The following is a 14,640-nucleotide window of genomic DNA, read 5'->3' as shown; positions in this document are numbered from 1 at the left end:
AGAGCGAGAAAGGGAACAAGAGTGAGCTAACCATCAAGAGCTTTTGGTTCCCACCATAAAATGTTCCTTTTAAGAATGCCCATGAAATTAGCTCGCTGAAAGAAAGCAATCTCAATCGATTCAATCCCCTCTAAAAAACTTTCAAACAGCCACCATACCTCCAGCTCTTAAGAGTCTCTGCGGGACATAAAATAGCTTCTCGCCTTTTTCTGTCTAACCCCCCCTCTGTTTTTTTCCCTCTCTGTCTTCCTCTTTCTCAGTCAGTCTTTCACCCTACCTGCCATCTCTACGTTGGCGCGCTGACAGAGAGTGGAGAAATCTTTAAGTGTAGAAGTGAAAAATGGGGGTCAGTTCACACTTTTCAATTTGTGTTTGGCTCTCTCGCTAACTCGTCAGCTTCAGGACGATATCTGGGTCGTGCTTAGCTGCACTTTGTACGATGTCCCAAGATATTATATGTAGTGACCCTATTCTTAGTATGTGACCTACGCGGGGTCAAAATCACTATAAAAAGAAAACAAATATTGCATCTTGCTGATCGATGATTTATTTATACTTGAGGACTCAACTCTTAAATACGGTTGTAGATGAAATTCACAAAGCTTGATTGTGCATTTAGTCACTGCAGAGGTCCCACTCTCCCCTCACGTTCTCACTAATTTACTGCTGCAATCTGCCTTCATAAAATCAGGTTTTGCCACATTTACAGCGGAAAAAGGTCACAGAAACTGGACTGACATCTGGTAGATTGAGAAGCCCTGAGGTTTTGTTATTTAATTGCATATTAAATCGGTTTAACTATGCAGAATTCAAGAAAAATGCAAAACGGTCCATTATTACCTTTGAGAACACAGTCAACTTCCATTTACTAACTGCAGCTGTCAAACTAACGAGAGCATCTAAGGTGTCATTTAAACTCAAATTAATGCAAACAACCATGTGAGAGTGCGATGTGACTTGAGAGTGAGGAGTGAGGCGTGAACTCCAGCAATCCAAACAACTTTTCCTTTTCTGGACCTTCTTAGAACTCAGCAGGTCACAAGGTAGCCTCGTTAAAATAAAAGAGCAACTTTGAGGAAAGTTTGGCCCAAAGTTGTATTTCTCTGGGACAGAGCGTGGGGGCCAGGAGCTGTCCCTAGGACAGAGTGTCCGACGGCGGGGAAACCAGGGCAGGAGAATCCCTGACGGACTCCTGGAGCCCTGGAAACCTGGCTGAGGAGGAGAGGAACTTCTGAAAGCTAACTTCTGCTGCACTTTCAGGGATCAGTGAGCAAAAGCAGGTGGAAGACAACGGAGTGAGGAAAAGTAGGAGGACGTTCCAGAAAAGAAGGAGAGTGAGGTAGAGGGAGAGAGCATGAGTGAGATGGTCGACCTCGTGAAGTGGTAGAAGCAGTAGAAATAGCTGCCCCACTTGTAGACACACTTTCTGTTGCTAGCCGGCTGTCCTCGATGCACTGGGGTAGCTAACCTATATAGGCACTGCTCTACGCCGTAGCTTCTCCCACACACTCACTAACACACACTCTCTCTCATACACACAGTCATGCACACATGGGAGGGGAGGGGGGGAGGCTAAAATCAGGCCGCACATGCTGTAGCTACTGCTGAGTTAAGTCACCTGTGCTGCTAGCCTAGCTTGCTAGCGGGCAGCCAGCTGCTCCTCTAATTAAGAGCCCATCTACTCAAGGGGCCTGAGCATATGGAGGACTCTATAGCTAGGTACTGGTTTTATAATGATAGCAATACCATGCTGTGGAGCGCTGGCCAGACTTCCTAAAGTTGGACATAGTGTATTAGGAAGATAAAGTTATTGTGCTACTGACCAGACGCTATGCAGTAAAGCGAGTTTGGAAGCACTGCGATGTCTTTAATACACCTCCAACACAGACAGTGATGAGCATATGTCAGTATTGGCTTCCTCTATTTGTTAATGCACAAATGCTGTATGACAGGTATGCTGATATCGTGCTGTTTTCCACCTGCAGAGCGAATGAGACACTTGAATTCAAATGATTATCCGCCAATTAATCAAAGCACTCCGAGAGGTTAGATATAATTGAGTGAATCTTCAAAGATTAAATCTCTCCTCATATATACTGCGCTGTCGGAGCAAAGACAGAGCGTCTCTCTCACTCCTGATGAGGCAAATCAAGGCGATGGTAGTTATAATTGAATTAATTGACATCAATCAGAATCGGAAAAGAAAAAGAAAAAATCTGTAACTTCTCGGTACATAGTCTGCTGTGTTTTTTGTCCAGAGGACATCTGGACAAACAAGCGACTAAGCAAACAAATCATGCTCTGTTAGTGGCATCACGATACTACGTGTGTGAATTATGCCATGCGAGGCATGACAACACGCAAACGAACGCAGTGCTGGGTGAAATATAATGTCTTAGGCATAAATGCAACCTACTTGACTGAGGTTACTTTGACACTTTCAACAGCCGTTTTATTGACTTTGCTGTCTGAGGCCAGGACTAATGGCTGCTTCACAAAACAAACACACACAGCCGAACACACAAACACATGGGCACGCATACAGATTTTGCACGCTAGCACATACTGCACACTCAAACCCACACCTTTGCTTGCTTCGGCGTCCAGGGCCGACATACAATTATGTGAGGCCATTTCAGGCTTCATTATAAGAAATGCATTAGTCAGTGACTGCAAATGGGGCGCAGTGCAGACATATCTGAGGCTGTGAGTGTGTGTTAATGTGTGAGCCTGTGTGATAAAGTAATAGGAAGGAAGACACTTTGAATGTAGTACAAGAAAAAACAAAGACTCATAACGGTTATGGTAAAATGATAGGATTCGGGGCATTTTGTACAGTGAGGGGCTTTTCTTGCCTGCTCCTGTTTTGATACCTTGTCACCAGCAATCCAGCACTGCATTGAAATTTTTAATGTCATAATTCACAGCTTTTTTGGCCGTCTACAGTCCGCCTGCGTGGGCCTGGTCAAGCAAGAGTGCGCTGTGCAAGGCGCCCATAGCTCTGTGCTATTTTTAAGATTTTAGTTGGGTTACAATTACAATATGTCCATTTTCATCATCTATTTGAATTTTGTTTATATTCTTCAAACAACAGCCAACATAACCTCTATAATATACAATATATAAATATAGATATAACATTGTTTCATTTCTGTTTTCTAATAAATCCAGCGAGGTAGACGAAAGATAAATGCTGCTTCTTCCCAGCAACTTCTACCCACGACAGCTTGCATCTATACTGTAAAGTCCTATCCATTTACTTGATTGATTCTCTGTATTGCCATCAGAGGACAGCAGGTACAGTATGTGTCCCATCTGCGGTCTCTAATTTGAGTGGCCCACATTGTTAAAGCAAAGATACACACAGCAGATCCGCTGTGAACACCTTAATCAGATCTCGTTCTGCCGCCACCTGGATGCCGCGAAATAACCAAACAAAGTCCACACATCAAACTGGTCTTGTTGTAGTTCGATATTCTACACAGGCTTTAAGATGACAGAATAAAAATTCACGACAGGTTTTGGAGGCAAAGCTACTTCGCTTAGCTCCGTGAAAAATCAGAAGACAATAAAACCCTTTCTTTTTCTCTCTAAGTCAGAGACAATACACAGGACCATCGTTCAGCTCCTTGTTTTCCGAGGCGGTGTGGCAAATGAAACACCTAAAGCTTTACACTTTTACTGGCAATAGATCTGCAGTGTGGCCGCGACGAACAACATAATGTAATAGAGGCCAATCATAACTGTTCATTTAACTGCGTTAGTTTATTTTATAGTTATATACAGGATATGACCCTCCTTAGGATTCTCTACTCTTCTGCAAAACTGTAATAATCATAACAACACAAAAAACAATTTACAACTAATGACTCTGGACTATAATTTTGCAGAACCAGTGCAGCTAGAGAAATACTGCAGAGAAATGTGCAAAATATGAAATCAGAATCCTCTCATTAAGCATCCGACTGCTATAAAGGAAATAACATTGTTTGTCTGAATCTCTGAAGTAAAATAATAAAAAGAAGGGCCGCACAATTAATGGAAATCACAGTATGGCCAAGTGCAATTTCCAAATCGCAGAAGCTGCAATTTTTTGATAAAAAGTGTGACAAAAAGCGGCATTATAATGAAGTACTGCAGCGCTGCAGAGATGCCCTAGCCAACAAATCTTGTTCTCCAGATGTAAGAAAACAGACCGAATGTCACATCATCAGGATGTTAATTGTTTGTTCACTGGAAATGAATATTATATTGCAAAAATGACCATTACCACCATTTGTAAATCATATCGCAATCACAATATCTGTCAAAATAATCATCATATGCTTTTATCGTATAGTGGAGCTCCATTTTAAAGTAAGTGCTCTGTGTAGCCGGCAGCTTAATTTAAGTTCATGGCTGTAAAAAAATGTTATCTGGTGTTCAGAAGCCCATTCTTGACAATCAACAGAAGGAAAGTTTTATTTCTGTTCTGTGCAAATAAAGCGTTCATTTTGCACTCGACATTGGATGAGTGAAGTCAAACACTATCTGTTGTGTGTAAGTCAGTATGTGAGACTCGGGTGTGGGTACTGTTCATCCACATGCTCACACAATAACATAGCCGTTTCCCTTTAACAATGTTTCTTGCCAACTTTATACGCAGCGGGATTAAAGGTATAAAAGAACTTTCTGAGGAGAAGAGGAGATGAAAAAGTGTTTCAAAAGAAAGAAAGAAAGAAACAGACCCCCAAACTTTGCTCCTGTTTCCATTACAGGCAGCCATTTTTAGACAGTCATCCATTAAGTCTGCTGCGTTCCCATACTGTCAGCCCCTAGTGAAGCCAAAGAGGCCATGTCAACTGAGGGCGTTAGGCAGGCAGGCAGGCAGGCAGGCAGGCAGGTAGGATGCAGCACAGCACCCTCTCCCTCCACACTGTGGGAATTGGGGGAGGAGCAGGTAGTGGACTATAATATGAATGTCACTGCAGTACAGCATCTTTAGAAAGAGGAAGATGGATTAGAGCTTTAGCTCAACGTGAAAAGATGCTCTTAAAGAGGTGGGAAAGAAAAGGAAGAAGGGTAGAGGGAGGGTGGCTGTGGCTCAGCATAAAGTGCATTGCCACAGATAGGACAACAAAGTAAAAGGATGGAGAAGAAAGGGCTTGCAATCAAGACTTTTGTGACAAATGAGCTTCTTTTAGTGATATGTAATCCGAGAGATGCAGGCATTCTTACATAAAGCACATTTTCAGTGCTCGAAGTGCACAATGAGTTGTTTGTGTCTGACAGAGAGAGACAGAGAGAGACAGAGAGAGTGTGTGTGTGTGTGTGTGTGTGTGTGTGTGTGTGTGTGTGTGTGTGTGTGTGTGTGTGTGTGTGTGGTCTGTGTGTATCTCACCTCTGGCCCCATGTGTTCTGTCTGTGTTGTGCGGTCAGTCATTTGGCAGTCTTTCATCTTCAGGGCAGCTTTGGCACTCTCCTGCATACGAAACAAACACACACCCATCAACCGTGTCCAAAATCTCATAAAGAAAGAACATCAAATACGAATAAATCAGAACAACTAAATGCTCTCCCAGCAGACGTGTGCCTTGCCTCCGCTCACAACACTCAGCATAGTTGGCTTCCATACGCAGCTAGCTATCAAAAGAAAAAAAAATAAACAACCTCAACAAACCCAAATCCCTCTCTCCCACTCTGCTGCTTCTCCTGGAAATCCAAGAGGTCATAAAACTGGGCTGAATTGCAGGAGAACTTTTTCTACAGCCGGTTTTTAGAACGGGGACCCTCCTCAAAGTGCACCAGCAGAGAAGAATTCATAAAAAGTGACAGCTAGCGCTGGCCAGCCTGCGAGAAAGGTCCTTCTAGGAGATAATTAATAGGTTTCCTCTGGCAGATTTACAGTCGGAGGTGTAGAGAGAAAAGCGTTGGCCCCGTCCTTCAAAACACAGCACTTTTACCTTGACCAGGAACCTGCCGACTCCTGTGTTACCGCTACGTGATTATTTCGAAAAGGCAGGTTGCGAGTCCTCCGAATGAGAAGAACCCCGGCACTATTTCCACCGGGAGCATTTTATGAGGATGCCACTAATCATTCTGACATGCTCGCCCCACACTGCTCATGGGTAGGGGAACAGACCGGGTTTAAAGTTGCAGTGGCTATGAAACATTGAGAAATTCATTAACCTTGATTAAAATTAATCAACCAAATTAAGACAAGGTGTAAGGATGGGTTAACGGTAGGGAGAATGAAAGAAAGTTAATTGCTGACATAGCTCTGGACCCAAATATAAACTGTCCTGCTCACATCCAGCAGAAGCGAGCTGACAGACTGAGTTAAAAATCTGTTTTCATTAGTCATGCTCGTGCCTACATGAAACGCAAGGGAGGCTTTTCCGCAGCTAAATGTTGCAGTTGGAGCCCGGTCCTTCAACAAAATGCACCGGCAGAGAGAGGAGAAAACTCATAAAAAGTGACAGCTAGTGATGGCCAGCCAGCTAGCAGGTCCTTCTAGGAGATAATTAATAGGTTTTCACTGGCAGATTTACAGACGGAGGCAGAGCGAGGGGAGCATTGGCTATGAGCTGCCCTTTCCTGCACTTTAACTTCGCTGCTGTGGGCATGGTGTCCCTTTTAGACTCTCCCACATAGACACATCTTATCCCTCACGAGTGTTCAAAAGCACGACAAGGCCCCTCAACTGCACAACTTTGTAAATTTGAAGCAGTGGCAGAATGACCTTTGTTCCAAGGGCATACAGTGCAGTTAAAAATAAAGTAAGGCTGTGGCCACAGCAAGGACGCAGGCTCGCAGTCGACGATTTATCAATACACACAAAGAGATATACGCAGACTTCTGCTCATAAAAACACACAAGCTGTATGTCTGGAAATCAAAGCGAGAGAAGTGAGATGAACAGACTGAACTGCCCTGAAGACTGATTGATGAAGGAATTGGAAGAAATGGTGGCATTAGCATTTCACCACATGGGTCGAAAGAAAATGGGGTAATGAGGGAAAATAAATGAAAAGAATCAAAGAGAGAGGGTAATTGGAAAAATATGATAAAACTTTATCCAGACTTGGAGACTTCAGGTGATATTCTTTATTTTTATTCTCGACAAATCCGATGAAAAGACCAAAACCCATACTGATTTGATTTATTTGTGTAGCCTGACACAGTGCAGCTTATTCATCTGAGTCACAGACTTCTTTCTATTGTTGTCCAAAGACCATTAAAAACACATTAATGAGCCACACTGTTGCGCTGGCTGACATGATCCCCCCCATTACCATGAACATGAGCGCTGTAGTTGATTTTGATTAAATTCAACATCCTGCGGCTGTGAATGCTCACTACAGCACCAAATCTGCACATGGAAGTAGTCCTGAGCGATACACTCATGTTTCAGAAACGTTTGCTGTCGGTAGGAATGAACAGCCTTAGGGCTGAGAACCTCAGGTACACTGTGGAGTTTGGAAAGTACTGAGAGACGGACTAATGTGTTCTTGGTGTGGGTCTTCTCATTGACTTATTGACAGAAGGAAATACACACAGCAGAACATTGCCAGCCTTATCCATGAAGTTGGCTACTTCAAATTCAAATGTTAGGTAAACATGCATTAGAACAGTATCCAGTAACATCTGCTGTGATTTCTGTTTGCACATTAAACATTATTGCCATGTTTGTCTTGTGTTAAACATTGGCACTGAAGTTTGCAAATGCATCCAGACTGTCCCTTCCATCCAAGAAATTACACAAAATTACCACTGATCAAGCAGATGCTTCTTCCTGCCTGTTCTTCCTGCCTGTTTCCCCTTGTAATTGAATTCCAACTGATCACTGCCTTCCTTTGTTTGGTACCTGTAGTCTGATCACTGCTTTACTGTATAGTTTGCTTTCATTTCATTTGCTCAGGGGCCAGCTCACGGACACAGACCCGCTTTGTGTCAGTCATGCTCAGTAGTGTGCCGGCAGACTTCATAAACTCACAGTAAACCTGTTGGATGAACAGGTACACCTGTAAAATCTTATATATAGATACATGTTTCAGATAATCTCCCCCCCACATGTTCGGTGGGGGGAAAGTCATTAGATTGCATTAGATTTTACAGATGTGCCTACTAAAGCGGCCACTGAGAGCAGATTTCCATTTATACTGATCTCATTCATAGGCGTGTATTTACTCTCCTGCGTCCCATCCCAGTGACACAGAGCGATTAAGAGAGATATCACAGTCCCTGACACATTTAGGTGAAATTTATTCTGGTTAATAACCTCCTTGATCATGCTAATATATTCTATTGGTAATCTTACTTTTTTTTTTTTTATCACAGATAAAAATATAACACCTAGCAGGAGCCACTGAAGAGTGCCCCGGTGAAACACTATAATCTTTTTTTATTATAAACGATCAAATTTCTTCAGTGACTTAAAAATTTAGAGTAGTTCATTTCTAAAAGTGTTTCGTTTAATGAATTCCATTTCCTTGTGAAAATAATGATAATTGAATGTAAAACTCATTAGAGATTATTACCAGCTGCTGCGCGTATTTATTAACAGCAGAACTAACTACAAGAAATAATTCAGTGCGATTAAAAAGGTGTTTCAGCGTGCGAGTGTACAGAATGTCATGTTGCCTGTAGACTCGAGAAGAGAGAGAAATTACTGTTAGATGAACTGTTAAACAGTGTCAACAGGCATAATACAGCTCCTCTACAGAGTGGGTATCACAAGAGAAAAGAGCAACTCCAGACACACCTGTTTTTAGAGATGACATGAACATGCTGTTGAAATTATAGGAGGAGAAAGGAGGAGAGGGGAGGATGGGTGCTGCTCACAGGAAGGGAGAGAGAGTTATCACAGTCAGAGGAGGGAAGAGACGAAAGACGAAGAGCGAGAAAAATGAGATGCGTGTGCCAGAAAGTGATCAAACAAACAGATGCCAAATGAGACTCAAGTCAGTGGGTTGGACTGGCATCTCGCACAACAGCAGCATAACACTGGCACATTATCCTGCTAACGCCTGGCATAATGTCTGCATTACATCGCTTTGATAGAGCAGGTGACAAATTACAGACTTGTAGATGACAAATGATGAAAAACGTTGCCGTATGGAGCGTTTTTGTGGGATGAGCTTCAATCCAGCTTCCAAGAGGGAAGGAAAAAAAAACAAAAAACATTTCATTTTGCATATAAATCCCTATAATTTGTGAGTATAATTCGGTCATTCCAAATAACCCAAACACGGAGATGACTCAGTGCTTCCCATCCTTGTCTACGGGGACAAATTTGTGAAAACATTATACTTCTCTCTTGGCTGAACTGGACTCCCAATAATTCTGCTATTACATTAAGCTGGCGGGAACGAGCAGTTTACATTAACAAAGACAGAAAAGATGGGCTTTCTGGGGCCATGCCATGTGATATTGACGGTGTGACTTGGAGCCAACTATAAAGCCATTCTCACATTCATTTACTCTCTCTTTCTGCGGTCTGTCTTTCCTGTCAGTCCGCCCCCTGCTGTATGTAGTCACACACAGCAGAACATCACAAGACGGGGGGAAAACGCTTTTACTAATTCATTAACAAAAGTAAAACTTTCCTGTCTTTGAATTATTTTTAACCTTTCCATTACAGAGGGATTGTTTGATGCTTAAAAGGGAATGGGGAAAAAAACTGTGCTTCAAAGGCTATTAGTCTTTAATTTATAACCATAAAACAAATAATTTAAAAACATTCAAGCTATTTTAATTATTAATTTCAAAGTTTAGAAAAACAGAGGCCAAAAAAATGAAAAGACTGTGAAGGAGATAAAATTAGATGAGAAAACTTCCCATTTCTCAATGTCGGAGCGTATGAAGTGCTTCTCTTACGAGTTACAAAGACTTTGAAGCAGTTGGAGAAACATTTGATTTTACTCGATGAGCTCATATTCCTCATCACTGCACATTCTGTATTCATATCACTTAATGATCATCATTAGTCTTCAATCGTCTGGCTGGTGATACCAAACCAGAACCATTTTTTATGTCGAGAGGTCAAAACAGGGCTTTCCAGACGTATTTTCTTATCCCTACCAGCCATAATCACTTTAATCTGTCTGGTCAACTTGTTCTCTCAACGCAGCGATTACTGTCCAATGACTTAAAGTCATTTTGAAAGTCAAAACACCATCCCTGAAAAAAGAGGTGGTTTAAAAAGAATCAAAATGACTCTGCAAAATTTGGTGAACATGGTGCAAAGAGGAAGTTGTTATGTACTGTATATTTAATGGTTAGTGGATCTTACCAGTTCACTCTGGAGTCTGAGAATGACTTCATCTTTCTCTCTCAGTTGTTGCAGCAAGGCCTCCTCTCTGCCGGGATCCTGCACAGCAAGCAACAAGACACCATGTTACACATTGCCCAGGACGCTGCAGACAGCAGTGATTTATCCAAGGGACCATATTCCCGCAAAAGCAATACATAGACCCTAAGAGGATGACAACATTCAAAGGCGTTCGTGTGCGTGCGTGTGATTCTCTTGCTGTTCCCATAAACGTTTACGTGTGTTTGCAGGTGTTTTATGTGCATTTATGAGCCTTATTGTTGGTCTTGTGAGTGTGTATGTGCGCCAGTGTAATAAAGTTGTCACGCGGTACACGCAGGACTGTGATCGCCTCCTCTCTCTACGTCTCTGTGATAAACTTGGTGCGTCCTGTGGCGGAGCCCCAGAGCACACAGCACTTTAACATGACCTTGTGTTGTCGGGCGACATTACTGTGGGGAAGATGGAGAGGAGCACCAGAGACACAAGACAGACGAGTGAGGAGAATAATAATACTAATAAAAATAACTTTATTGTTATGGCAGCTATCAAAACAAAAGTTTCACGGAAAAATATATATTCGTATATATAGATATCTTAAAATAAAATGTGTTTGTGATGCACAAGTTTGCTGAGATTGTTATTTAAGTTGTTCATCTCATCTATCCGCTGCACAATTTGACATTACTTGTGTTTAAAGTCCTGAAATGACAAGGAAGAAGATATAATCATATAAAGGGGAATGGACAACAATATGGGCCCGTCAATCAAAGTGTACCAGTTCACAAATTGAGGGTTTGTTTGAGAAACTGCAGACAACTAAATGCAAATCACTGCCATGTTTTCTGGGATTGCCTCATCATTAAACACTTTTGGAGAGGGGTACATGATGCCTTACAAGATGTTTTAGATGTCCCCTGGAGAGAAGGACCATATTGTTTGGATTCGGAGATAAATATGTATTAAATATACTGCAGGTAGCTGGTAAGAAGACTCTTACAAGGTAATGGTGAGATCACTCCCTTATAAAACATAGTTTGCACTGTTTTTTGTTTTCATTTCCCCCTGAGCCTGCTACAAATCTCAAAATAGGGCATTTCAGACAAATATAAACGGATGGTGTGTGCACACAACATTTGAAACTGATTTTATGCGAATGTGCTTGATGCTGAATGTCAATAAAGAAAAGTAAAAACAGCAAAAATGTAAGTCTGCCAACTCGATTTTCAATGTCAGGGTTTTTCTAAAGTTGTTTTCAGGGAGCTGCCAGAGAATCTCAGACTACACACCGGTTCATGCGGAGGTCGAAAATCAAAAATCTAGCTGAGCTCCAGACACAGCAGCTTTCATTACAATAATTAACTTAATCCTAAAACGGACAGGTAGATTAAATGTGGACGGAGAGCGACACAATTAGAAGGAGAGTAGAAAAGAAAGAAATGGGGGGGAAAGGAGTAAGAGAGCAAAAGAGAGAGAGAGAGGGAGCGATAAGATGGAGAGAAGGAAATGGCAAACAGACAGACGGTCATTACCTCTCAAGGACATAAAAGCAGAGAGAGGAAAAAGAGGGGCAAGATAACAGGAGGAAAATGAGGGGGATGGGGTTGGTGGTATGACGAAAGGGGGACAGTGATAGAGAGAAGGAGAGGACAGAGAGGGCCTGAGGCAGAGCGTGATGGTCTGAGACTGTGGGGAGCCATCTAGCTAAAGGACAGACAGAGTCAGAGGGAGACCACAGGGAACCATATCGCCCAAACACCGTCCTTTAAATGACCTCTCTGATTCAAACACAGACAGCAAGCCCTCACATCAATATTCAGATATGTAAAAATATAACTTGTACACAAATGTGTTACATCATGGTTGTTTTGGCATCTGTAAATAGCTAGAAGTACCGAAAAACTCATTAAAGAAACATAAAAATGGCGAGTTTTGGCTGCATGATAGAGACACTTGTTGGATGAGGAGGAAGGTTGATGAAGTTCACAGTTAAGGGTACTCAAAGACATTCTGCTTTTTCTCACTTGATTGAATGGAAAAGTAAAAGAATGGAGATAATCTGTGAATACTAAATCAACAGGCGGCACTTTCTTTTGTTATCCAAGTTAAGTTTCATTAACTTTCATCGTGGAAATGACTTGATGGTTAAAGAAGCATTTCACCGCTAGAAAGATGGGACTTGTGTATGCAGAAGTATAACCTTTAGTTGATGCAACAGCCCTAAAATCGCCATGTGACACGTTGAAAACAGGGAATTTATGCAGAGTTCATTCAGGGCTCCATGATCATACCAGCCACAGTTTAAAAGTATGACGGAAAATGATACGATATGGCTAACAATTTTAATTGTATCACTTTTTCAGTGCCGACCAAGACAAGTAGCAGAAAACAGATAAACTGACCCATGAATTCAATGTTTTTCAACAACTTTTGTTTGCAAGCAGTTTGAATTCCCTTATTGCGGGAAGCTGCTATACAAATAATGTATTTTCAAGACCTGCAGATAACCTGTAAATCCCTGCTCGACGATGGAAAGGTGTGGAAGGGTGGAGTTTCAACCGCTGCACGACCATCAGACAAACACTTCGGTTAGAGCGTTTCTGTGGCTTCAAGTGTTCCTGGAAAAGCCAGGTCTCCTCCCAATTATACCAATACACACTTTCCATCCTAACTTGACAGCTAAAGAGCTTTTGGCCATGTTTCACAATTTTGAGGATTTACTGAGGCCAATATACTCAAAATCTGAAAGTGTCTCAAAACGTTTTGATGGGTATTGTCTTCTGGCTTCCTCATTTAATAGGTGTAATTGATGTCTGGGGGCTATAACATGGGTAGAAGATAATGGTCAAGGTGGACGGAGCTAAAAGCTTTGTTAAGAGCTTCTGCGGTGATACAACCAATAAAAATAAAATACTTTTCCCACTGGGAAAACGGAAAACAATTATCACAAACAAAACCCAGCGGTATTGAATCAGAGTGGACTGTTTACCTGGCTGGCTTTGCAGGGGAGATACCGCAATTTCTTTTTTAATTCAGAACACACACACACACACACACAGAGACAGCACAACATTTAGTAACATGAGATTTGGGAGGGACTGAAAAACCACTAACATACTGTGACAATTACAAAAATTAGCTTCTAAAATTAATCTCACCCGAATAAAACTGAAAGCTGTTTAAAATGAGCTGTCCGGCGATAACCACTGTGTGACTGCGTCTGTGTGTGTTCGTGTGTGTCAGTGGTTGTGTTTATAATGATCAGAACAGGCTTATGACTAAATCCATGTACTTTATTGACTTGTGCGGTTTGTTTACGGGTCAGACGAGAGCTTAAGAGTTTCGACAGCGAAGGCAGTGAAGGAGATTGGTATCAAAACTGTGAGATAACTTTTTATGTCGCTTGGCTCAAATTCCCCCCGAAAAGTGCAATCCTGCAAGAAATCCCTGAAAAAGATGAAAGCATTAACTAGCCAGAAACTTAAATGAGAAACTGTATTGCTGGAGAAAAAAAAAAGCACCACAATGTGCATTAAGTCACCCATCAGGTGCCTTTCCAACCACTTTTTCAAGGCTGGATTGAACGGAAAAAAGGCTGTGGAAGAAAAGTGGGGCATGCGAATTTATTTCTAATGTGATTGGAATTGCCTCAGAGTGGATAAATCTGATCAAAATCATTGGAGTGCATCCACTTTATGTGATTTTGTACAGAGGTTGAGGCCACTCCACGCTCGCAATCAGCAGCAAGTTGAAGAGGGTATGAAGATGAATTACATTCCCCTTGTTAGAAGAAATTATTCAATTTGTTAACTTCTTTTTCAGAAATGCGGTTTGGAGAAAATGTGATGGTTGTTTGGCTATTATTTCAACGCCATCTAGCTTTAATTTGTTTGTCAAATTGCCCATTGCTTGAAATTGTGGAAAGGGGTGTGACAACATAATTAAATCTTCAGACCCAATCTACCCAATATCAATCCATAACCCTGCTAGACGGGATGTAAAATGGTATAATCAGCATGACTAAACTTTCCTGGAGTGTCATTTTAGGCTACAGTGGCAGCATATTTGGTTATGACGATGCCTCCTCGAAAAATTCCCTTAAAACAGGATGACAACACAGAAAGATTCTTGGAGGTGTTAGATATGATATATGAAGCTTTTCTTTATTTTTTTTTATGTACGGACAGAAAAACAATGAGGGCTTATCTGAAAAATGAGCTCTGAGCTGCTTTTTAAAGGTCTAATAATAAGGCGGTTCCAGTGTTGTGGGCAGCTGTTTTTTAAATGCTCAATCACCTTTAGTTTTAATGTAGCCTAACTAACAGCCAGGAATCCTGGTTAAAAGCTCCA

The 14,640-nt window shown here is 41.6% G+C and overlaps 1 protein-coding gene across 1 annotated transcript in view; it reads right to left on the bottom strand.

Moving 5' to 3' along the window:
• The window catches only part of ccser1 (coiled-coil serine-rich protein 1), a 121,994-nt gene that overhangs the window by 53,091 nt on the left and 54,263 nt on the right, over window positions 1-14,640 (bottom strand). The window contains exons 9-10 of the mRNA XM_084358848.1: window positions 10,273-10,350; window positions 5,381-5,461 (exon numbers count right to left, since the gene is read on the bottom strand). Of these exons, the coding sequence (XP_084214974.1) occupies window positions 5,381-5,461; window positions 10,273-10,350 (159 nt within the window). The remainder of the gene's footprint in view (window positions 1-5,380; window positions 5,462-10,272; window positions 10,351-14,640) is intronic.

This window comes from Pagrus pagrus (assembly GCF_965226575.1).
Source record: "Pagrus pagrus genome assembly, chromosome: 8".
Taxonomy (NCBI): Eukaryota; Metazoa; Chordata; class Actinopteri; order Spariformes; family Sparidae; genus Pagrus; species Pagrus pagrus.
The sequence above is the reverse complement of the archived record's forward strand: the minus strand, read 5'-3'. Positions and strand labels throughout refer to the sequence as shown.